We start from the raw sequence: 24,403 nt of genomic DNA, 5'->3' as shown, positions 1-24,403 counted from the left end.
CGCGCCGGCTCACACGAAAAAGATGTCAAAGTGGTGATGGGTCCTTTTCGATGGGCTCTATCGATACAAATACCAGTCAAAGCGATGCAGTGATGGGATTAACAGTTAAACAATCGATAGTTTTGCATGTTTAAAAAATAATCGATACTATCGTGATAGTATCGAGCTCAAATAATTATTACTAAAAAATGCTATTCAACGCTATTTTTTAAACAAAATTATACAAAGATTGTTCAAAATTAAACCGTTTATTCATACTCTCAAAATATCAGTCTCAAAATAATATAAAAACTGTCGATACTAGCGGATTGAAGCAAAACATCGATACTATCGATTGTGCCCTCGATTGTTTGACACCTCTAATAAAAAACATTAAAAATTGTTTATATTTATAATCATACGGCAGTTTTCACATAAATACCATGCCGGTGAGTGCGTTGCGCTGTCCCAAGGCTACCCTGCCGGAGAATCTGTGTGTGTTTTGCTTTGATTTTCTAGAAATGCCGCCCCCCTGCAAAGCAAGGCGTACGAAACTGATATCTACGTACACTTAATGATTTAATTTCTTTGTTAGGCCTACCACTCCCAAATCAAAGAGTTCCCCCAGCAGGTGGGCAACATGGCAATCCTGCCCCTACGTACCCAGGTGCGTGGACCAGCGCCCAGTGCCAATGTGGAGAACGACATCATTGATGAGTCACTATACTTTTTCAAAGCCAATGTATTCTTCCGCACATACGAAATCAAAGTAAGGACTGGCAATATCTACCATAAACATTGACTAAATTCTGTCAAATTGTAGTCGGAGGTGGACCGCGTTCTCATCTATGTGACGCTGTACATAACCGAATGTCTGAAGCGGCTTAATCGATGCACCAACAAGAACCAGGGACAGCAGGATATGTATAGCCTGGCCATTTCCAAGTTTGACATACCCGGCGACGCTGGTTTCCCCCTGAACGCCGTCTATGCCAAGCCCCAAACGGCACAGGATTCGGACCTGATGCGTCAGTATCTGCTGCAGCTGCGCCACGAGACCGGCAATCGTGTGGTGGAGAAGGTCTTTAACACGGAGGATGGCAAGCCAAACAAGTGGTGGACGAGCTTTGCCAAGAAGAAGTTCATGGAGAAGAGCCTGGCTGGCCCGGGACAGTAGAGCCGTTCCGGTTCCATTCCAATATCGAATTGCAAACTCCGCAGTATTGGTGGTGAAAGGGCGTTCACCTCCATATACACAAATTTCATACATAAATCATTTAATAGCGTTCCGCCCGCTCTTTTATGCAGTATTCACTGTACAATAACAAAATTGTCTATTGAGACGCAGCCACGGCAACGATATTTTAATTGGAAAATCGTTCTAAACAAAGGATTCTAATATGTACAGCCAACATTAACGATAGAGATGATCCGCCTGCAGATTGGACGCAATCTCAGACTCCCATTTGTCGCCGTTGCAGAGCAGCTTCTCCTTGTTGTACAGCAGCTCCTCGTGCGTCTCTGTGGAGAATTCGAAATTGGGTCCCTCGACAATGGCATCCACTGGGCATGCCTCCTGCAAGCAAAAAGTCAACGAATCCGGGCTGCCCAATGCACAAGTTGTGACTCCCCACTCACCTGACAGAAGCCACAGTAGATGCACTTGGTCATGTCGATGTCGTAGCGCGTTGTACGTCTGCTGCCATCCGCACGCTCCTCGGCCTCAATGGTAATGGCCTGGGCGGGGCAGATGGCCTCGCACAGCTTGCAGGCGATGCAACGCTCCTCGCCGCTGGGATAGCGACGCAGGGCGTGCTCGCCACGGAAGCGAGGACTCAGCGGCCCCTTCTCGAACGGATAGTTGATGGTGGCCGGCTCCTTGAAGATGTGGGCCAGTGTGACGCCAAAGCCGCGGAAGAGCTCGCCAAAGAACATAGTTGTGGCCGCCCGGTCGGTGATGTCCTCCATCTCCATGCTCAGTTCCTTGTTGTTCACATAAACATAGCCCTTGGCCACTTCAACAATGTCTTTGGGTTCGGTCCGGTTGGCGGCGAACAAGCGAGCGCCATTGGTGCCAAACATGCGCTGACCTGTGGGGGAGACATCTCGTTATTACTGTGCACTTTTGGGAGCCTCCGCGGAGCAATTATTGGCCGCTTTGGTCCTTTGTTTTGTTTTGCTATGACATAAGCTTACATAACCACACTCAATGCGGATGCCCATGGAATTGTCGGGTATGCTTTGAGTGCAAGGCAAGCTTACTGCCAACCACTAACCATTGCGCGATGCTGTGAAAATTCGCATAGTAAGCGACATGTCTGCGGCCCGGTTCAGCTGAAATTTACTTTACAGATTTTTGTTATTAATTTCACTGTTTGCGTCTGACCCTCAAAAAGATACCAAAATATACCACTCCATGAATATACCGGTATATTTGAAAGATGAAAATACCACTAACGGTATATTTTGTCGGTATTCCGCGGTCACACTGGCATTTGCTGTCGCACGGTCACACGTCTTTTTACCGTTTGATTTCGACGCGGCGAGATTATTTTTAGAATATTGTGTTTTAAACGCGTGTGTACACCAAAATGGATCAACAATTAATGGATTTCTTCGACTTTTCGAAGGAGTTCGTGCGAGAAGAAGCCCCGCGCGGCCATGTGTCGGGCGATGTACACGCTTTTGAGACAGATTCTCTCGAATCAAAAAATCCGATCAAGCGCGAGATTGTGGGCAAAGAATATGTTAAGAAATTCGTGGACAAAGAGAAGCAGCGAATGGATGGGGTAAGAGGGGGGCGAAACATAAAAATGCTGCATTTGCAGTTTCGTAAACTTTTTGTTTGTTTTACAGTTATTCGATTGCGACGACATGGCGTCAAAGCGTAATAAGACCCTCGACGACTTGGACAGCGATGATGAGAACGAAGCGTCTCCCAATATTCGCACCGATGCCGAGTTTTACGAAAGGTACAATTTCAACCTGAATCGAGTTAAAGGTCTGCCGATCTACGCAAAGCGTGAGGAGATCATCAATGCCATCAATGAGAATCCCGTTGTGATATTGAAGGGTGAGACGGGTTGCGGCAAGACAACGCAGGTGAGCAACAAAAATGTGTAGTTCCAAGAACGAACTTGTTCGTTCAGTTAAGCCTGGAACGAGTACCATTTCGTTTTTGTTGCGAGTTGGCAAAGAATTTTACAGTTATATTTGCTGAGAATCTGATTTTAATTATTTACGCCTACTCTTCACTGTCTTCCCCCTCCTCATCCTCGGTGTAATCATCCATTTCGTACTCTCGCTCCACTTCCTTGGGCAGTTGCTGCGGCAGGAATATAGTGGCTGACGATGTGCGTCGTTGGTATGGATCTTGTACTTCCTGCTCCGGCTCTTCCTCCTCCTCTTGCTCCGCCTTTGGGAGTTCTTCCTTCTCTTTGCCATACATGGCTTTGTAGCGCACACGCTCACGCAGCTCCAGTTGGTGATTCTTGGATGTTGTGGGCTGCACGTCCTCATTCTGCTGATTCTTGTTCTGTCCTAAAATATTTTGTATGTCACTGAAGACCTCTTGAAGGTGACTGAAGATCCGAGTAGGCGGCAGTGTCTGTTCTTGTCCGAGCAGCTGCTCCTTCTGCCTGTTGTAGGCCGTCTCCAGTTTACACAGCGGATCGCTGGCGAGGTCCAGGTTCCTAAGGTCCTCCAACTCGTAAATGAGGCTGACCTTATTGGGTCTGTGTTGCTTTAAAAGCAATTCGCTCTTCTTCTGCTTGCTGACTCCCGCAACGCTCTCCACGTTGTCATAGTGGACCAAGGCATCCAGGCCCTGGCAATAGTCCAAGGCCGTGAAGCGGAAAGCTTGCTGCTGCACCAGACGCCAGAAGAAGTAGCTAACCTGCTGAGTGTCCTTCTGTTCCGGGCTGTCACGGCGCAGCTGCAGTGCATAGTCGCACAGGCTCTGCCAGGTGGCTGGTGACACCTCGATCTTGACAAAATGATGTGTCGGCTGCTTGTTGTAGATCACGTACATCAGATAGAATCCTGCAATGCGCTGGTAGCGGGAAGCGGCGGGATATGGTTGCCCATTGGTGCGACGGCCGCAGGCCATACGCTTGCCCGCGTGCAGGGCGGCCAATGTGGTGGCAATTATCTCGATGTGGTTCGTCTGGGCGGAGAACAGATGCTGCAGTTGCAGCTCATGCCAGCAACGGCAGAATAGCTCAAACACGCCGCTCTGCTCGTCATTGGCTGTTTGGTTAAAACGTTGCACCAGCAGCCAGCAGTCGTCGTACACATTCAACTCCATCAAAGACCGATTTCAGTTGTTGCGCGCATTCCACAATGAAAAATGTAAACAAGAAACCAAATGGCCGGTTCGGGAATTTTCCAGTACTGTTTATGCCATCGATTTGATGGAACTAGTTCTTCTGTTCCTACTATTCAAATGTAACCGTTACTCAACACTTTTCTTTTTTTTTCCCGCCCAGGTGCCGCAATATATTTTGGATGAGGGTTTCAAGAGCAAACAATACTGCAACATCGTTGTGACCCAGCCACGCCGCATTGCTGCCATGTCCATAGCGAATCGTGTGTCCCAGGAGCGTAAATGGGAGCCGGGCACCGTGTGCAGCTATCAGGTTGGCCTCCATCGACAACGTACAGCATTTGCGGACACACGAATTCTATATTGTACCACGGGAGTGCTGCTGAACAGCCTCATTGCCAACAAGACACTCACCCACTACACACACATTGTGTTGGACGAGGTGCACGAGCGTGACCAAGAGATGGACTTTCTGCTGATTGTGATCCGTCGCCTGCTGGCCACAAACTCGCGTCACGTAAAGGTCATTCTGATGTCGGCCACCATTGATCCACGCGAGCTTTCTGATTATTTTGCCACCAAGAGCTCTGTGCCGCCTGTAATCGCTGCCAGCCATGGACGCAACTACTCGGTGGATAAATACTATCGCGATCAATTGCATCAATCCATCAACTGGGAGGGCCACATGGAGGAGATAGACAGCCCCGGCATTACCGAGCATGGCTACAGATCAGCCATTAAAATCATTTTGGTCATTGACAACATGGAACGCAACGAAAAAAGTACCGGCAAGAGCTACAATCAGTCCTTGCGCGAGGGTTCCGTTCTCATCTTTCTGCCCGGCATTGGGGAAATCAACAACATGGCAGATGTGCTCAAGGACATGGTGAATCATGAGTATGTAAATTCAACGCTCAATTTTCCTTCAAACTCATATATTTGTATCCATCTTTGCAGTCCCAGCATGAAGATCAATATGGTGCGTTGCCATTCCCTGATGACGCCCGAAGATCAGCGGGATATCTTTGAGCCAGCACCGCTCGGCTATCGCAAGATCATAATGGCCACCAACATTGCCGAGAGTTCCATTACCGTGCCGGATGTGTCATATATCATTGACTTTTGCCTGGAGAAGGTGCTGATCACCGATACGTCGACTAATTTTAGCAGCCTGCGACTGGTGTGGGCCTCAAAGACGAATTGTCGCCAGCGTGCCGGACGCGTTGGTCGTCTGCGGAACGGTCGTGTTTATCGCATGGTCACCAAATCATTCTATCAACGAGAGCTCTCGGAGTACAGCGTGCCGGAGATGCTGCGCAAACCATTGCAGAACTGTGTGCTCAAGGCCAAAGAGTTGAAAATGGGCACACCGGTGGAGCTGCTGGCCTTGGCCCTGTCTCCGCCCAATCTCTCGGATATCTGCAACACCATACTGATGCTCAAGGAAGTGGGCGCCATGTACCCCACCATCGATGGCGACTACGATCCCATGGATGGTGACATTACCTATTGGGGCACCATTATGTCCAAGCTGCCGCTGGACACGCACCTCAGTCGACTCATTATATTGGGCTATGTGTTCAATCTGGTTGAGGAAACGATCATTATAGCTGCTGGCATTACCGTGCGTGGCGTTTATATAGACAGCTCGCGATCCAACCAAAGGAACGACAATTATTGGATGCATTATGTGTTTGCCGATGGCTCTGGCTCCGATTTGGTGGGCATTTGGCGCATCTACATGGTGAGCCACTCACTCACTCTTTCACTCGCTATATGCTAAATTTCCTGTTTATTTTCTGCTTCTTTTAGACCTACTTGAATATGTGCGAGAATAGCCTGCAAAAGGATGCATCTGTACAGTGGGCCAAGCGCTTTCAGCTCTCGTTGCGAGCGTTGAGCGAAATGCATTTGTTGGTGCAGGAACTGCGCCTGCGCTGCACTAAACTGGGCCTGCTGTCGATATCCTTCCCCAACCGACGCATCAACGATGATCGCGAGAGAGCTCTAATGCTCAAGGTGGTCATCGCTGGGGCCTTCTATCCCAACTACTTTGTGCAGTCAAAGTCAACGCCAGACGGCGATCGCAATATGTATGCGGTAATCTCTGGTTTGGATCCCTGCCGCACCGTATTCTTCACCTCCTTCACCGACCGCATCATGGGGGAGCTGTACACGCGCAAAATCAAGGAACTGTTCCTCGAGGCCAAGATACCGCCTGAAAACATCGATGTGACCTTTGGGCCTGGATCCGAGAAAGTTTTTGTCACCTTCAAGAATGATGGCTGCAAGCCCGAGGGCTCCACATACATCCATGTCCCGGGGCGCATCAAAACGGAGGTCTACAAGGCATTGCGTATGCGTACATGTATCTCTCAGCGTTCAATGCTAGTGATGGAGTGAGTTGGGGCCCGGTCCCATCCCATAGCTGTTATGGGTTTTATCTATCTGATTTTTATGCCTTTTTACAGAACAAGATATGCCCTAAAGTATGTGCAGGACAAGAAGATAGGGCAGGTCATCGAGGGTCGTTGGATACCCCCCTCGAAGCCAGTGGCCGTGGAACTTCTGGCCCTGCCGTCTGTCTTTGACAAGAATATAGTCGGAAAGATTACAAATGTGAGTGGGGTGGGGTTACTCCCAGGCTGGATACTGTCTCTTATTGCTTGTATTTTCTGCAGATTGTCAGCTGTGGCAAGTTCTTTTTCCAGCCCGAATCCTTTGCAAACTGGATTGTCAACATGTCCGAGCATTTCAATTATCCGGAGCAGCTGCAAAATCATGTGAAAAATGCGGGCAGCATCACCAAGGGGCTGCTGCTGCTGGCCAAGCGACAGGGCGAGTACCAGCGTGCCACTGTGATTCGTGTGGATACCCTGAACAGTCACAATTTGCTGTTTTATGTTCGCTTCATCGACTACGGAGATATTGAGAAGCTACCGATGGACCAGCTGCGTCTAATGTCCCCGGAACTGTTGCGGCAGTACAGCGATTTACCGCCGCGCGTGTTTGAGTGTCGCCTGGCCCTGGTGCAGCCGTCGTCGATGGTCAGCACAAATAATGCCTGGCCCCAGCAGGCTGACGATATGCTGCATGCCCTGGCCAAACGCGGACGCGTCCAACTAGAGATATACTCACTGGTACAGAACGTGGCTGCGGTCAAGATACACCTGCAGGAGGGATACCTCAACGAGCTGTTGGTTAAGGATAAATTGGCCCGTCGCACCGATGAGGACTACATGTCCCGCATGGATCATGATTTTCGGATGCGCAAACAGGAATCCCGCAGCTATATAACACCGCAAGAGAGGCAGCAGGTGAACGAAGAGTATCTCCGCTCGAAGCAGCAGCCCCAGGATATGGACTTGGCTCCGCCACCGCCAGAGGAATGCAAAAAGCTGCTGAAGCTCAAGGGTCCATTCAGCACCCTAGAATCGACCTTATACTCCACCATGCGTTCGGGCCTCAGCAAGACGGTGAAGGTGGATCCTACTTCGGTGAATTTCGTGCTCCTGGACGCCGAGCCGCAAGATCAGCACGACAAGATGATTGTGGCCGCTAGCATGAACGAAACTGGGCCCAACGGTCGCATTTTGAATCTGCGCGGCACCAGCTTAATGCCCAACATACCCGGTTTCGCAGCAATTATGACCATGATATTCTGCCCGTGTGCACAGATTAAAGCCAACAAGGCAAACAGCCGATATGTTTCGATATTGGCCGGACTTGGGCGCCACTCGCAAACAATGCAATCCTTCTACGAGGATCATGACATGGTTATAAACTTGGATGTCAACATTGACGATGATGATGTTATGCTGGTAAGTTTTTATTTGTAACTGAGCCGCTCCATCTCCGATATTCATGCCCAAAAATTGCCTTTCAGATCAATCAAATCCGCTACAACATTGACAGCACATTCTTCAACCTTGATGGCGACTTGTATCCATCTGCTGGTCTTACCGAACGCATTTTAATATATAATACAATTTATGCTGCACTCAATCGGTATGTTTCACAATCAATGTGTGCTTAACGACAACTTTATGTACTGAGTTGTTCATTTTTACAGGCTTTTGAACAAGAATCGAAGCTTTATTGAGTCCAGTTCGCATAACTCTGACTACGAGTGGCTAAAGATGGAGGAGCCACGGGTTCCGGACTGTCAGCCGTATGGAAAACGTTCCATATTCCCCATGCACACCATTCCGGAGCTGCGCGAAGAGAGTATGGGCAGTATTGTGCCACTGATTGAGAACTGCAAGGAGTTGTACAATTATCGTAATTTGTAAGTGTCTCCTCCGACGTCCTGGAGGAAGCTTATCTAACATGATCTGATTTCGTATTATTACAGTGAGGGCACCTTCGACCCGATGACCTGCAGGCTGTGCAAACAGTTACTGGAAACGGTTCCAGAGCTTCGCATGCATCTGCTTACCCAGCTGCATCTTGATCGTGAGGAGCAGGTCGGATTCCGCATGGATTAAGGCTCAACAAGTTTCACATTTATCCAAACATTTGACGCGAGCTCATTTTGGGGCTCCATTCTATTATGACTTTATATGCAGCAGAAGTTATTTTTTGTTTTGTTTCTAAAGGTATCTCCATAAATGAATATGGCTGATCTTTAATCCTATGGATTTTTATTGTTATTAGTTCTTTTCAAATACTCAAATCTCGATTTAAAATGTATCTTTCGATAAGAAACATCAAAGAATTTATTTGATAACTTTTTACAACAGACTTATAGAGTCCGAAGGTCTTGAGATAGTTATCCTGGTCCGAGGATTAACTAAAATAGTTACTAAGAATATCCATTACAGTCCTGCTGCACAGGTTGCGAATGAAATGATTATGATTATGTGAAGAACTCCCAACATTATGGACCATCTTGCCACTCCAAATATGAGGAGCATCGGTGTTAAGTTTTGATCTTTGTAATACTTAATCCTCGATTATCGGATGGAGTAACGATCTTCCAATGTTCAAAGAATATTATTATATCCAGTTCCTAAACAATTAAAAGTTAATTATAAAACTGCACAATATTGATGTTAAATAGGATTCAAAGCTCCTCCCAAGGGGGCTACTCTTTCGGTTTTATTTTAGTTTAGACACGCACACACATACACACACACACACAGTTCTTGCTTATGCAACTAAGACTTTTTCGGTGGAATTTTCATGCTGTGGTGGAGGTGCTGGAGGAGTGCTGCTGCTGCTGCTGCTGCTGCTACTGGTGCTACTGATTGTCTCTGGCTCGCAGAGCGTATAGTTTTGCATACGATTCAGTGGCTTGCTGCACAAGCCACACATCTGATGCTTGTAGACGCCGTAGATCTCAAAGTTGAGGATGTTGAACAGATCAAACTGGATGGTGGCACTTATCTGCGCGCACTCGACAATCAGAATATTTTGTTCGTTGAGTTCCACACTGCAAGAGAAAGAATTAAGGATTGGATCAACGCAAAGATGTACAAAAACGAACCGAAAATCGTAGTCACTGTCCTCGATGGGCCATTGGTAGGGCTTCTGGCGCACATCGTGCGGCGTCTGTTCCTGATTGACATAAATGAACACGGGCTCATCGTTCGGCTGACTGCTGTTGTCCGTCCGCGAGTGCAGATTGAAGTAGTTCCGCCCAATGTGAATGCGCAGTCCGTAGTTGCTCGCGAGTCCATGGGCCGGCGAGGGCGTAAGGAACACAGCCATCTGTGGCAGCGGCGAACAGTCGGCCACCAGCAGCGTTAGACACTGCGGCTGCGTGACAATCTCCCCCAGATTGATCAGATAATCATCGAAGGTGTTGATCATCCCATTGATCACCGAACAGGAGCGTTTCAGTCCAGAGTCATAGGTCAGCTCGTGCGAGGCATCGAATTTGGAGTCCAGCTTGTACAGGAAGGGTATATGGTAGATGCGCCAATTGACGCCGTTCACCTCCACCGTCAGCCAGAAGTAGTCGTTGGGCGTGTGCATTGTGATATTAATCTCCTGGCTCATGTGCAAACTGTCCACCTTGTGGGCAGACAATGCCGAGACAAGATGATCCAATCTATTGGACCACAACTCAAACCACGCAGGCATCTGTCGGCAAGGGCAGGAATTCATATAGGTGAGTATTCTCTTTGCTATTATATTCTCCATCACTTACATTATTAAATTTCAGATCCATATCGTACTGCGTTATCGAGGTGAAGTTCTCGAAATTGCTGCGCTTGCAGTACTTGGATGTGGGTATGGGCGAGAACTTGAGCACCTCTTTGGGACAAAAGTCGGTGTCCGTTAGCGAGATCTTGTCCGAACGCAGAAAGGCTCGAGCATGCTCCGAGGGCTGCAATTGGAAGGAATGGGTTCAATCTGCATGGCACCCATGGAATCAACGGATGTACTCACCCCAGCACGTGCTGCAAACTGCACTGTGGATCCCTTCTCGGGGCAGGCGCCCTCCTCGGTGGCCAGGCCAAACACCACATTGCCATTGAGTGTGTGGGGTCGTTTGGTAAAGACCAGCGGTTCATAGGTCAACTTGGTGCAGGCCTGCGAGCGTAAGAAAGAGATCCAAAGAGAATCCCATTAAAATGTAAGTCAAGACTCCAAGCCAAGTGGGCTGCCACTGAAGCGAGTCAAGTGCTGTCACCCTGTATGTGTGGCCATTTGGCTACGCTGTGGGTCATCAGCATAAGGCCACAGCCAGACACAGCACAGACTCGTGTGTGGGGTAGTGGGGCAGACATTACCATGACAAACTGGTAGACAAGCAACGACAACCCACAACAACTGTGGCAACGATTAGCGGGCTTCTACCTACACACACTCACACACATCCTGGTTGTCTGTCTATCTGTGGGTACCTGTCTGCTGTGTTCGTGCCTGCCACCTTATTATACGTGTATGAAGCACAACAATGCTTGCCACTCGAGTGCAAGCTAGCCCCCGTCTGCCTGCCACAGATGTTGGCCCACATTTGACTGACGTTTGGCGCTCGGAAACGGAATCGGGGGCTGCCTGCCCGAACCCCGAACACAGTAGTCCTGTGCTTTGTACGACGTTTGATCAATACGGAGCCAGTTTTTTTGTTCGTTCAGCCTAAACAGAAAGCAGACAGCTACGCTATAGTTCGGACGCATTTCTCTTCCAAACAGAAAATTTTGTAAAATTAAATTTAAACTTCCACTTTTCCATATACATTTTTTTTTTGACAATTTCCCTTTTGCGTTTGTTGTTTAAATTTTGGTTTTGGCTGTGCAAAATATAAATTGCAATCATGACTTCGGTAAGCGGCGCACAGTGCACCACGGAATAGATAGAATAGGAAATCCGAATCCTGATGTGCTTTCCATTAACAGATTGAATCGAAACGCGTGCAATATCGCAAGTATCTGGAGAGAGCTGGCGTCATAGATGCCCTGAGCAAGGCCCTCATCAAGCTGTATGAGGAGCAGAATAAGCCCGAGGATGCCATACGCTTTGTGCGCAAATTCATGTGCGAGAGCTGCCCGGACGATGCTCAGTACGATCTGATGAAGAACGACCTGGAGGAGGCCAAGACAAACATATCACGCCTGGAGCAGGAGCTAGAGCGACTGCGTGGTCAAATGTAAGTTCCACTAAAGCGGAGAATCAATGTGAATCCCACTGACTGCCCTTTTGCAGCAAAAAGTCGCCAGAGGAGTACCAGGAGCTTACACTGGCTGGCTTCAAATCCCTCACAGACGATGAGGAGCATGTTAATTCGCTGCTGCGAAAATACCTCACACCGGAGCTGGTGGAGGAGTTCATGCTGGTCACGACATCGCCGCCAGTGGATGCCTATCTGTACGATTGCGCCGTTTCGGGCTTTGAGCATCACGACTCGTCGGTGGGCATCTATGCCGCCGATCCCGAGAGCTACGAGGTGTTCGGCAAGATCTTTGATCCGATTATCAAGGACTATCATGCCCAGCAGGACAACGAGTCGGATGTGCTGCAGAAGGACACCGACTGGGGCAATGTGGATGAGATCGAGAACCTCGATCCGGAGCGCAAATATATCATCTCGGCGCGCATACGCATCGCTCGCAACATTGAGGGCTTCCCGTTCTTCCCCAAGCTGACGGAGAAGCAGTTCATCGAGGTGGAGGAGAAGGTGCGTGCCGCCACAGAGACCATGGATGGGGAGCACATCGGCTCCTATCTGACACTGGGCGACATCGATGCGGAGACCCAGCAGGAGATGGTGAAGCGTCACATAATGTTCCATCGCGGTGACGTCTATCTGACCACCGCCGGTTGCTATCGCTTCTGGCCCACGGGCCGTGGTGTCTACCACAATCCGGCCGCTACCTTCCTGATCTGGGTCAACGAGGAGGATCACTTGCGCATCATTTCAATGGCCCCGTGCGGCGACCTGGGCGATGTGTACAATCGTCTGGTCAATGGCCTGCAGGAGCTCGAGAAGACCCTGACCTTTGCGCGCAGCAGTCGCTATGGCTACCTCAGTGCCTGCCCCACCAATCTGGGCACCACCCTGCGCGCCTCGGTGCACATTCGCCTGCCCCTGCTGAGCAAGGACAGTGAACGTTTGGTCGCGCTGGCCGATGAGCTGCAGCTGCAGATACGCGGCACTGGCGGCGAGCACACAGCCATCGAGGATGGCGTCATGGACATATCGAACAGACGTCGTCTCGGCTTCACCGAATTCGAGCTGGTCAAGTCGCTGCAGGATGGCATTGTGGCCCTGATCAATGCCGAGGAGGAGCTTGAGACAGCCGGACAGGAGGGTTAAACAAATGTTTTCCAATAATACCCACAATCCCCCGACCCCTCCCCCCCCTTCACGTACGCACACGAAACGCAACGAAACGAAATGCGGAACCCCACAAAAATACACTCAACAATGCATCATCATATTTGGTTAAATAAATAATTATAATAGTCCGGTAAGCACTCACCTTCCAGTCCTCCTCATCATCCTTGGAGTTGCGCTGTATCTGTCCAATCAGCTTGAACCAACTGGACTTGGTCGATGTCTGCACATCCAGCGTAATGTTCCAGCTGTGCAGTGCATCCAAATTCTGTGTCTCGTCCGTGTGCTGCAGCGTCAGGGCAATCTGTCTGCCTTTCAGGTCTGCCGTCTTCAGCACATCGTCCGCACAGAAGCTGCCTTCCAGCTAAAAAAGACTCATCGATTAATCAATCATATATGAGGTTAAGTTTGGGGAGAATGTTTTCCTACTTTGGTGGCATTTTCATTGTACATCAAGAGCGTAAAGTTGCGATCGTGTCCCAGGTGAATGGAACTCAGTTGTGTGAAGCCAAAGCCATACATCAGCAGGCTGACAAGCATGTTGCGCGAGAAGCCGCTGGAAGGAAGGAAGGAAGGAAGGATACATCAATGGGGTAAAGTTATTTTCCATTGCTTGTAGTAATTACTTCTCTATAAACTCTGATTTGAGCAGCATTCCACGATACTTGATCAGCTCATTGAGATTCGTATTGATGGCCAGTTGGACGCCCAGATCCGGCATGGTATACGTGAGGAACTGAAACTGAAAGGCAACATTCAGACAGAACTTTATCCATGCTACTTTGGTGACTCCCTCTGGACATACCACATCGTTGCTTCTCTCGGGCAGCATAATCTCCTCAAAGGGCGCTGTGGCTGTCTTGGTGATGAGACCCCGCGTTTTGGTCACAGCCCGCGACTTGAAGGACAAGCCGCTAGTGAGGTTCTGTGGCCGCGAGAAGGAGTATCGAGTGCACGGACTGCCACTCATATTGAGGTTCAGCTCATTGCTAAACGGCACATAGATGAGGAAGCCCTGCTCGCGGTTTATCTCGTGATCGAGATTCAGGAACGGATTGTAGCTGCGACTCCGGACAGAGGCATACGAGGAGTACCTGGCATCGATCTCCAGCGTATGCTTCGATATGGGCGGTGTGCGCTGCTCCGTGATGTTGCCGCGCAGCGATGTCAGCACCGTTGTCTGCAGCAGCACATCCGACGAAGTGCCCAGCACCGTGGGCACCGAATAGCGATTCATAAAGGGCCAGCGTACGGTCTGCATGTTGATGTGGCTATCCGTGCGAATGATCTGCTGCAGTCGCTCCAGAACTGAAGGCAAGCAAAGTGTTGATTAAATAAGGAGTCAAGAGGGATAGGGGAGATGTCCCGCCACTTACGATTCTCGTAGGTCAACTGAGTGAACATGCGCTGATTGAGGAAATACGACAGTACCGTCTTGCCCTCCATTTGCAGGATGAACTCCAGATGCAGATTCTTCGAATGGATGGCCGGTGCCTGCAGCATGCTCAGCAGACTCTTGATGCTCTTGTAGGTGAACGGATCGCTGCTGTTCCTCGACTGCATTGTGCTCAGTATGGCATCTGGCAGTCCTCGCGCTTTGATGTACAACTGAAGGAGAATACGGCATAGGGTTAAGGACAGTAGAAGAGACTCTTTGGGGGGTACACTCACCGCCAGTTGTCCGGTGAATTTACCCAGGGCTTCCGTGTCAAACTTGAAGAAAGCCACCACAGGCATGTCGGACTTGGGATCGCCCACCAGAAAGACCTGCAGCATGGCCCCAATGCCGAACTTGGAGTCGCGATAGTCGAAGATGTAGTTGCCGGTGACCCAATAGCGTGGCTCTGGCTTCTGCGGCAGATGGCGATGCATGTAGGACAGCAGGCGGCGTCTGAGGAGTAAGCAAAAAGAAAGTCAAATGGGATGCACTGAGAGTTGGCAGCGAGGGGATCACTTGCAGGTGCTGGTAGCAGGGATACGTGGTCTCCGATATGCTGGTGACCGTCGTGCGGTAATAGTTGATCATATGCGGATCCGTTTCGCTCTGTATGATGCGATGGATACTGATCAGTCGCGCTGCCGTGGGATTGGAGATCAGCAGCAGGGTCACAGCGGCCACGCGCAGCTCCAGGCTGGCATTGCGCGACTCAAAGATGGGCCAGTAGATCTCGTAGATGCGTTCGGGTCGGCTGGGTGCCAGCGGCAGTGTCGTCCAGGCAGCCATAAACTTGAGATCCTCATTCTCATTGGGATCCTGAACAATCGGCTCCAAGTAGTTGGCCACATTGCCCAGCTGCAGATTGTTCAGGCCCTGCAGGTACAGCATCTTCTGCTCAAAGTCGCGATCATCTGGGAAGGGGAGGCAACAGAACAGGGGATCAGTGGGAGAGATCAGTGGCGGAAGGAAGGATTTGCCACTCACTCAAATAAGCATTGAAGTACTTCTGCACATACTCCTCGAACTCATCCTTGTCGATGCCCCGAGCCACATAGACATTGTGCACGAGCGTGGCAAAACTGAGGATCGCCGCCTGTCGCACGTCCGGGCGATCGGGTCCAATCTTCAGGAAGTCCTCGCACACGTGCACCAGCTCCGCGGACAGCTCGAATATGTGAAAGGGCATGGGTATGAGCAGCTGCACGGCAATCTGCGGCTTTGTCATCTTTCGCACAATCAGATGGTGGGTCAGGAAGACCGAGGCCTTGGTGCCGATGCGTGGTATGATCTCGTGGAAGATATTCCTGATGGTCTCCTGGCGGTAGGAGGTGCCAATGTCCACCTCTCGGTAGAGTTTCTTCAGCGACTCAAAGTCCACTTCGCTGAGCAGCTTGATCACATCCGACAGCGTCGAGTCGTAGGGCTCACCGAACTTGAACTCGGTGCTCTCCAGGGCCTCGGCCAGGCTGTCCAGCAGTCCGGCTGCTTGGACGATCAGTGTCTCCTGCTGCTGGGGATTGCGTCCGCCTGTCGGATCGTTGGGCTCCAGCGGCTGCAGCTCCAGGCTGGATGGTTCCGCAGCCATCGAGGTCTCAATATCAATGGGATTATCGATGGGCGTCTCGTTCTGGAAGTTCAACAGCAGCTCGGAGTTGATGTACTGCGCCTCGCCCGTCGACTCAAAGGTGTGTATCAGTGTCGTGCCCTTGGCATGGGCCATGCTCAGGAAGTAGCCCGTCTCGTTGTGCGGCAGCATCCCATAGATGGCCTCATTGCCGATGATCACGCTCTTCTGGTGATCAAATTCGCACGTGTTTGGCGGCACATTACTCCTGGTGATGTGCACAGCCTCCGAATAGGGTGTGCAGGTCTTCAGTTCGGGCGTTTTCCTAATGGATATGTAGTTGGTCTTGTTGGACACAAAGTACTCTGTCCGACAGGTGCCATGAATGCCAAGCTATCAAGGAAATTAATTTAATTGAAGTTAAATTAAATCAATAATTGGAAAAATATTACCTCATCCAAAACAAAAGCCCCGCTGGACTTCATTTGGAACTGCAGAACGGAGGCAATGGCACGCTTGAAATTCATCGACCATATGGGATCCCCCTCCTTGAAGACCACATGGGATATGCTGCCATTTTCGGTGAGCACAATCTTGAACGGTTTATACGGTGGATACATCTCCTTGTTCTGCAGGAACTTCTCCCCCGAATTGTTAAGCGTTACATCATCGATGACCAGCTGCAAAAGATTGTGAATTTTAATCGGGGAAATACCCTCGAGATAGACAGGGATAATATGGTGGCGGGAGTAGCGGCAGGAGGGTTTATCTAACAAACAAAAAACAAACATTTTACATATGCCACACACGCATGGCGGCGGAGACGCTGATAAGAAGGCAGGGCCTACTCCTAGCGCAGCAGCCGCCAGTCAAAACAATCAGAACTGATTACGAACCAACACACACACACACACACACATACACGGATCTGCCAGATATATATACATATATATATGTATGGTATATGTAAGGGAAGGGAACACTGAGAATTGAATGCATGTATTGGCAGCAGCATCTCAGCATCTCCGACAATGAAAGAAGTTCACAGCCCGAGTTCAGATCATTGTGTATCTCTCCTCCGTGTACTCCCTCTCTCCCTTGAGAGTCGTCTCTGTGAAAGGTTAAATTGTTTTTAATTCATCTGCGAAAATTCTTCCTTTCCTTTTGCAAATGCCTGCCTTCTGTTGTGTCTGCAGAGAACTTCTCTGGGAATGGCACAGTGTGTGGAATGCCACTCCATGCCAATCCCCCCTCTCAGCTGACAGCTCGATTGAATGAATTCTACGATTGAAATGGTTAATGAAATCAATAAATTGATTGAATTTTTAACTGATTTTCAATTGATTTATACATATACATATATACTCATGCCTATGAACATTTTAGGTGGGAATTTCCATAAGAATATTCCAAAATACAATCTTATATATACTCGTACTCGTACCACAATCAAAATCTGACCTTGTTCGTTGATTTTATAAACAATAATATTTTTGCAATTATTATTTTGTAACCCATGGAATTCTAATTAACATTTGTCTGGGGGTCGCCTCTGGGATCACCAAATAAAACATTGCCATGCGGGGGAAATACTCACCGCTGCTGCCATGACCAAATCACTTTGCCGCTGCAACGTGAGCTTGCCCCGCACAATCCAGCCTGTCGTGGGTGGCGATGGATGTCCCTCGTCCTGGGGCTTGGCACCCACCAGCACATTGCCGACATACTCGTAGAGCATCTGCTTGTTGAGGCCAATGATGTTGAAGGCATGCCCGGCATCAAAGATCAGGAATAGATCTGACAGATAGATAGATTGGAGGGAGGTATGTAAATTGAAATTCAATTCGAGATGTTCGCTTGCTCTCTGTCTTGCATTTGGATGGGCAATAAACTCTTCAATTATCAATTGAATTTCGTTTCTTATATGCCATCCATGCAATACATTGTATGCCCATGTACATATATGTACATATAGCATACAGCTATATGCTGATGATTTATACGAGTACTCGTACGTATATATGGACGATCGCGAAACGCTTTTAATCAATGTTATTCCTCAGCTTCTTCAATGAAACATTACGTCATGTTCTTGAATTAATTTCTGATATAGTTTTTTTTTCTCTCTTATTTTGGGATTATCAATTAGGTTACTTAACGTACACACAAACACGGAACACTTGAGTCGCCTCATGGCCAGATCCACTTCTTTTCACAGTTGACACTCTGCACAAATCTCTCCTTCTCTCTGGATATTTGTAATATATATATATATTTATATGGGTGGGTATTATCTGATTCGTTTTGAACGAAAGCCGACGCTATTCCTTTATCACCAGAACGTCGCCGCGTCTTGTCTTTATAGCAAATTTCCACGTCTGCTCAGCTCGCGTTTCACTCTCGTACTGAGGCTCAGAGCGTAGCTTCAGTGCCAAGGCTGGCCTTGCCGGAGGTTCACTGTTATTGCTGATAAGCAGAAGAGCCGCTCTCTTTCTCTCTCTTCCAATTTGCATGTACAGATGATTATGCTCTTAAAATGTATCCTAGAACAATCTTTATGTCGTTGGTTTGGTCTATAAAAATCTACGTTATTTATTTTAAGAGTAGCATAGTATAAGATTACTTATAAAAGAACTAAGACTTTCGACAAATTGCTCTCATACATCATATACGTATAACAACAAAAATACCACACATGCGATATATAGGAATAACAGAAATGAGACTACTTAAAGCTAAGACTAACGTGCTCCACCATGAGCATGTCCTGCCCTAAAGTGGGCACCACCACTTGGACCAGCACCCGCACCACCGCTGGCATCACGTGCGGGCTTTGATTTCTCGGAGCCCGCATTCTCTGCCTCTACATTGTCCGTGGCATTTTGTTCTGCATCCAGATTTTTAAGCTGCTGCTGCCACATGTCCGCATAGATGCCATCGTCACGCTGGACCAGCTGCTCGTGCCTGCCACGCTCCACAATGCTGCCGTCCTGTAGCACCAGAATCTCATCCGCATGGATGACGGTGGACAGGCGATGCGCCACAATAATTGTCGTTCGATTGGCGCACACTCGGGCCAAAGCCGCCTGGATGTTGCGCTCCGTGTGCGTGTCCAAAGCGGAGGTGGCCTCGTCCAACAGCACAATGATGGGTGACTTGAGCAGGGTCCGCGCAATGGCCACCCGCTGCTTCTCGCCGCCACTCAGGCGCAGTCCGCGCTCGCCCACTTTCGTCTCGTAGTGGTCGGGGAAGCTGAGAATCTTCTCGTGAATGTCGGCCGCACGGGCCGCCTCATAGACGGCCTCGTCAGAGGCGCCCAACTTGGCGTACTGGATGTTGTAGAAAATGGTGTTGTTGAACAGCACCGTGTCCTGGGGCACCACACCAATGGCCTTGCGCAGGCTCTGCTGCTGCACGAGTTTTATGTTCTGGCCATCGATCGTGATGGCTCCCGTCTGCACATCGTAAAATCGGAAGAGCAATCGCATGATTGTGCTCTTGCCAGCTCCCGAGGGGCCAACAATTGCTACTGTCTTGCCGGCGGGCACCGTGAAGTTCACATTGCGCAGCACAATCTTCTCTGGGGTGTAGCCAAAGGTCACGTTTGAGAACTCAATGCCACCGCCTGCTGTGAGCAGTGGGGCACATCCGGGCGCATCAATAATCTCCTCATCCTCGCGCAGCAGCTCAAACATGTTCTCCATGTCAACAAAGTTCTTCTGGATGGCCCGGTAGTAGGTGCCAAACCAGTTCAGAGGCATATACAGCTCCATTAGGTAGGTGGAAAACAGCACAAAGTCACCCACGGTGAGGGTCTGATGATGGACCACCAAATACACGCAAAGCAGCGAGCCGGCAAGCAGACCCAGGCAGAGTATTATGTTCTGTGCGGTGTTGAGCATGTTGAGGGTGAGCATCGACAGGAACTCCTCCTTCTGGTACTTGAGAATGGCCTCCCTATAGCAATCCACTTCGTAGTTCTCCGCTCCGTAGTATTTAACAGTCTCAAAGTTCAGCAAAGAGTCCACGCTGCGTGCACGCTGCTCATTGTCTGCCATATTCATTCGTCTTTGGTATTTCGTGCGCCATTCCGTGATGGCAATTGTGGAGGCTACAAGGAGAAGACATCAGAGGAAGCCAATCAATGGAAGGAGTGAGATTTCATACCTATATACAAGAACATTGTGAGGAATACAATCAAGCCGAACCACCAGTTGAAGGCGTAGACGAAGAAGGCCACAGCCACCAGCAGATCCAAAATTGTGGGCGTTATGGAAAACACAATATAATTGAGCAGATTGTTTATAGAGTCAGTGCCTCGATCCATAACGCGCAGCACCTCGCCCGTCTTGCGCTGCAGGTGCCATCGCAGCGATAAGTGATGCAGATGACGGAACAGCTCGATCTCAATCTCACGGGTCGTGTACTGTTGTACACGAATCCAGAGGAAGGTGCGCAGATTGTTGAACAGTCCCATGGTGCCAGTGCCGCCACCTTGGAGGAACGACAGGGCCACATAGATCAGCACAAAGTCCCAACGGAAGATAATCGGTTCGATGGTCAGGCTGTCCACTAAAGGAGGCAATGCGAGGCGAGAGATTAGCCAAATGACGTTGGGAAATTCCTCATTGAAACCATGACCTACCCAACTTCTTGCGATAAATCGGCAAAAACAATTTAATGACGCGTCCGGCAAGCAGCATCATGATGCATATGAACACGGCAATCTGCAGTGCCAAATCCTTCTTGGGCCACAGATAGGGAAACAGTTTGCGCAGCTTGCGCCAGCCATTTCTAAAAGCGGAACCCGTCTGTGCGTTTGCCTGCGACTCGCTGGATGAGTCAGTGTCCACCAGTCGCTGATGGTAGGGCGCCATAATGCCAGGGGCTTTCAGACCCAGTACAAAGATCAGCAGCGAGCAGAGAAAGCGCGTCACAAAGAGGCCCATTTCGATTTGGTCCTTGTTGCTGCAAGGGCAACAGAAATTTCAAGTAATTTATAGAATTATGCGGGGGGAATTTCTGGCTACCTCTTAAGATTGAACCACCAATCCTCGTGTCGCAGGTTAATAAAAGCCAGCGACTCATTGATGAAAGCCAGGGTCCAAAATAGCAGCAGTATAAGTCCATGCCCACGCGTTGGCACCGATGGGAGTTGATAGAAACGCTCCTTGAGTATCAGACAGATGCAAAATGGATATGCAAAGCACACCACAGCAGTCGAATAGATCTAAGGGAAGGTCAAAAAGAGGTCGTCAAATCGTTTCCTGAGCGACAGAGAGCGCAATCTACTCACCATATAGCCATAAACAGCACTGTCAGTATAGATGCGAGCATTCAAGAAGAAACGCATCACAGCCAGCACGGGCAACAGGAACAGCAGAAACAATTGTAAGGCATATAGCCGCGACTTGGAGATCTGTGTGGGATCCGTGATGCGTGTGGCATACTTTCGGTACATCAGCAGCTGGATGCAGCCAAAGAGCAGTAAAAATCCGCCGTAAACAGACGGACCCACGGTGTCCATGAAGCAGTGGGAGATGCCATGATTGGTCCACACTTCGCTGAGCGTCACATTCGGCGGGCAGTACAACATTTTGCCTGTAAACGGTTAAACTATTTACTCATTTGACACACAACAACAACCAGGCAGCTACTATGATAAGCTCCTGATAGTAGAGCACGTCCAACGTTTAGATAAAATCAAGCGCAAGCAATGACTGAATACTTCTATGGGGGCGGCTGTTTCACAATTAATCTCCGAAATTATCAGTCGCCGAAGCGGCACCAAACGGGAATCACATTTGCCTCTATGACACTGCACACGGGGAGATGGGTGCGCGCAAAAGAAGGGTGTCGAATGTTCTACTATTAGCACCCCTACTCTTTCCAGCACGGCACCAAAGTTCACTTCACGGGGGAGCAGCAGCTTGATATGCTGATATTCAATCAATGGAAACTTGCAATTCATTCAACCCATTGGCTATGTAAAATTATGCAATGTTGCGCATGCTGTCTGGGACGCCTGTACGTCATTATCTGCTTACCCGCTATTGACGCCACACACTAGTATAGGCTATATAATCAATGCTAAATAGTCTGATAGCTTAATTAACAGACAGAAAGGGCGAGAAACGCGTAAACTCCGGGCTTAAATCAAAACAACACAAGCTAGAGGTGTCAAACCATCGAGGGCACTATCGATAGTATCGATATTTTACTGCTCGCCTCTACTATCGACGGTTTTGCGACGATCATGATAGTATCGAGCTACAGTCGTTGCGCTTTTGATATTTTTGGATTGGCTGCTATAAAATACGAGGACACATTTGAGAACAAATTGACAGGTGGCATCTAATTTTGACAATGGACATGTTCCTAAAAGGCTTTAATGGTTTTTTAATAATTATTTGAACCCGATACTATCACGATAGTATCGATTGTTTTTTCAAAACTTTCAAAGTTGATATTCCTCGATTTTGATATTCCGTTTAATATTACTAGCTAGCTGGGACTCTCAGCCCTAAACAAATAGTTTTATCCGATAGATACATAAATTTTCTACAAGAATGGCAAGTTTTCCGAAGTCCTTTTTATTGGATTATTTACACTTTAAGGTTCAAACAAAAACAACATAAAACGAATGTGACGTCGTTTTGTGGCGTTGTCAGACTCGTGCAATTCGTAGTTGCAGCGGGCTGCCATACCATGATATTTTGTGATATGAAATTCGTCTATTTTGATATTCAGTTTAATATTACTAGATAGTTGGCCCTCTCAGCTCTAAACAAATAATTTTATCCAATTTCTCAATGAATATTGTTTAGGATTGGCTAGTTTTCAGAACTATTTTTAATGGGATTGTTTAGATAATAGGGTTCAAACAAAAACGGCCAAAGCATAAAACGTAAATGTTGACTAAATGTGACGTCAGTGTTGCTGGTCAACAAAGTTTCTTCTATGCGTATGGGTTTTTCTATACCTTATTTCCTTTAATTGATGTTTAATTTGTTGTTTCAGGCTTCTTTGTAACATTAATATTGCATTTCTTTTAGATTGAGTTTTTTTTTACCTATCTGTACGTATGTTTTTGTGCTTTTTAAATACATTTATCCCGGTTCTGATACCTATTATTGGTACCCATAAGCCACAAAATTTCGTTAATCTCTTTAAAACAGAGACTGAGTAGTTTCTGCATTAATTGGTGCCTGATATAACAAACAATATCTCAAGTCCATAATATCCGTTTTTCCCAAGGTATTCGTGCCAAAGTTGCAGAACAATGCTGCCAATTCATTTCCCCATGCTGCTGAAATTTTTCCCATACAAATCAAATGCATCTTACGGGAACGCGTAGGAACGTCGCAGCAATGAATCTTCATTCCATACGCGTTCCCGTTAAGAACATGTCGCGCTAAATGAGTTTGGCGGTCATTTTGAAAATTATCTTAATATATTGAAAAATAAATTGGAACTTGATTAAATATATATACACCTTATCTTTTTCATAAGATACCGTAAATATACTGACGGACACGACAAGATATTCCTCGATTTTAGAATATACCATAAATATACCGAGCAAACAAACGAACTTAACCCAATAAACGCCCCTCTAATTTAACAGCTGTACAACCGGAGCTGTCCATTGAATTTAATGGGATATTCAAATTGTTTTAAAATTCTTGTTTTTAAAACAGGCACTTCCAACCATCAAATGGATCAATAATGATACATTTTTCCACATGTAATTATTCCAAAACTTGTTTTCAGAGTACATATACTCTCTTTTTCGATAGGATTTTAAAACTTTGTTTAACGGAGCTAGTCACAATTGTCTTATCTTCTTTTTCTTTATTTTCATCTATCTCTCGCAGATATTTTATTCCGTTGCAAATCAATTCCTTTTTTCTATTGTTCTCTCATCCCTTGGCAACAAAAACAACAATGGAGTTGAACTTTTTGTTGTTTTCTGTCTACCGATCGTGTCGTTTCACAATCCCGAACATTCCATCCTTCTCGCACGCACGCATTACATACTCGTGGCTCAAGAGGGTAAACTGACATACTATATGACTGACATGCTATACTTTGCTCTGAAAAAAATTTAAAGCACTTGGGGAAATTCTTTTCGTATGAAGTAGTTTAAAATTCTTACCTTGGCCCCTCGGACTTCCCTCCAGTTTCAAATCCTTGCAGTATGGATTTAAGTACTGGAGCAGATCCGTTCCGCTATAACCGTTACTATCTAAGTAAAGAGTTTTTATGCATTTCATGTTTAAAACAGGCTTAAAAACTTTAAAATTTTCA

The 24,403-nt window shown here is 47.9% G+C and overlaps 7 protein-coding genes across 7 annotated transcripts; 3 read left to right on the top strand and 4 right to left on the bottom strand.

The window, feature by feature from the left end:
* The first annotated feature begins 318 nt into the window (after nucleotides 1-318).
* Nucleotides 319-1,330, top strand: LOC111072270 (actin-related protein 2/3 complex subunit 3). The gene is made up of 3 exons (XM_022364012.2): nucleotides 319-428; nucleotides 575-748; nucleotides 803-1,330. The coding sequence occupies exons 1-3, from the start codon at nucleotides 423-425 to the stop codon at nucleotides 1,154-1,156; spliced, it is 534 nt and encodes a 177-aa protein (XP_022219704.1). The 5' UTR covers nucleotides 319-422; the 3' UTR covers nucleotides 1,157-1,330.
* LOC111072242 (NADH dehydrogenase (ubiquinone) 23 kDa subunit) lies at nucleotides 1,315-2,387 on the bottom strand. Its single transcript, XM_022363982.1, has 3 exons — nucleotides 2,256-2,387; nucleotides 1,618-2,069; nucleotides 1,315-1,555 (listed from the first exon to the last, which is right to left on the bottom strand). Exons 1-3 carry the CDS (start codon nucleotides 2,293-2,295, stop codon nucleotides 1,394-1,396), a joined length of 654 nt encoding a protein of 217 aa, XP_022219674.1. The 5' UTR covers nucleotides 2,296-2,387; the 3' UTR covers nucleotides 1,315-1,393.
* Nucleotides 2,388-2,492: 105 nt separating this feature from the next.
* Nucleotides 2,493-9,350, top strand: LOC111072186 (probable ATP-dependent RNA helicase spindle-E). The gene is made up of 10 exons (XM_022363886.2): nucleotides 2,493-2,768; nucleotides 2,836-3,081; nucleotides 4,467-5,200; nucleotides 5,261-6,047; nucleotides 6,116-6,702; nucleotides 6,775-6,922; nucleotides 6,985-8,124; nucleotides 8,190-8,311; nucleotides 8,376-8,591; nucleotides 8,658-9,350. Exons 1-10 carry the CDS (start codon nucleotides 2,571-2,573, stop codon nucleotides 8,788-8,790), a joined length of 4,311 nt encoding a protein of 1,436 aa, XP_022219578.1. The 5' UTR covers nucleotides 2,493-2,570; the 3' UTR covers nucleotides 8,791-9,350.
* LOC111072227 lies at nucleotides 3,192-4,345 on the bottom strand. Its single transcript, XM_022363957.2, has one exon. It carries the CDS (start codon nucleotides 4,283-4,285, stop codon nucleotides 3,224-3,226), a length of 1,062 nt encoding a protein of 353 aa, XP_022219649.1. The 5' UTR covers nucleotides 4,286-4,345; the 3' UTR covers nucleotides 3,192-3,223.
* On the bottom strand, nucleotides 9,342-18,321 carry LOC111072177. Its single transcript, XM_022363874.2, has 15 exons — nucleotides 18,257-18,321; nucleotides 17,691-17,890; nucleotides 16,546-16,773; nucleotides 15,514-16,486; nucleotides 15,050-15,440; nucleotides 14,763-14,982; nucleotides 14,468-14,699; nucleotides 13,897-14,399; nucleotides 13,718-13,833; nucleotides 13,521-13,647; nucleotides 13,237-13,455; nucleotides 10,700-10,843; nucleotides 10,458-10,637; nucleotides 9,792-10,390; nucleotides 9,342-9,737 (listed from the first exon to the last, which is right to left on the bottom strand). The coding sequence occupies exons 1-15, from the start codon at nucleotides 18,285-18,287 to the stop codon at nucleotides 9,455-9,457; spliced, it is 4,446 nt and encodes a 1,481-aa protein (XP_022219566.1). The 5' UTR covers nucleotides 18,288-18,321; the 3' UTR covers nucleotides 9,342-9,454.
* LOC111072216 (arginine kinase) lies at nucleotides 11,391-13,228 on the top strand. The gene is made up of 3 exons (XM_022363945.2): nucleotides 11,391-11,579; nucleotides 11,653-11,903; nucleotides 11,960-13,228. Exons 1-3 carry the CDS (start codon nucleotides 11,571-11,573, stop codon nucleotides 13,068-13,070), a joined length of 1,371 nt encoding a protein of 456 aa, XP_022219637.1. The 5' UTR covers nucleotides 11,391-11,570; the 3' UTR covers nucleotides 13,071-13,228.
* A 468-nt stretch (nucleotides 18,322-18,789) lies between the features above and the next one.
* Nucleotides 18,790-22,286, bottom strand: LOC111072193 (ATP-binding cassette sub-family B member 6, mitochondrial). The gene is made up of 6 exons (XM_022363897.2): nucleotides 22,141-22,286; nucleotides 21,390-21,694; nucleotides 21,124-21,323; nucleotides 20,739-21,061; nucleotides 20,261-20,665; nucleotides 18,790-20,204 (listed from the first exon to the last, which is right to left on the bottom strand). The coding sequence occupies exons 2-6, from the start codon at nucleotides 21,687-21,689 to the stop codon at nucleotides 18,835-18,837; spliced, it is 2,598 nt and encodes an 865-aa protein (XP_022219589.1). The 5' UTR covers nucleotides 21,690-21,694; nucleotides 22,141-22,286; the 3' UTR covers nucleotides 18,790-18,834.
* Between the last annotated feature and the right edge of the window lie 2,117 nt (nucleotides 22,287-24,403).

Source organism: Drosophila obscura, unplaced genomic scaffold, assembly GCF_018151105.1.
Source record: "Drosophila obscura isolate BZ-5 IFL unplaced genomic scaffold, ASM1815110v1 contig_4, whole genome shotgun sequence".
Taxonomy (NCBI): domain Eukaryota; kingdom Metazoa; phylum Arthropoda; class Insecta; order Diptera; family Drosophilidae; genus Drosophila; species Drosophila obscura.
This window is presented reverse-complemented; position numbering and strand designations above follow the sequence as displayed.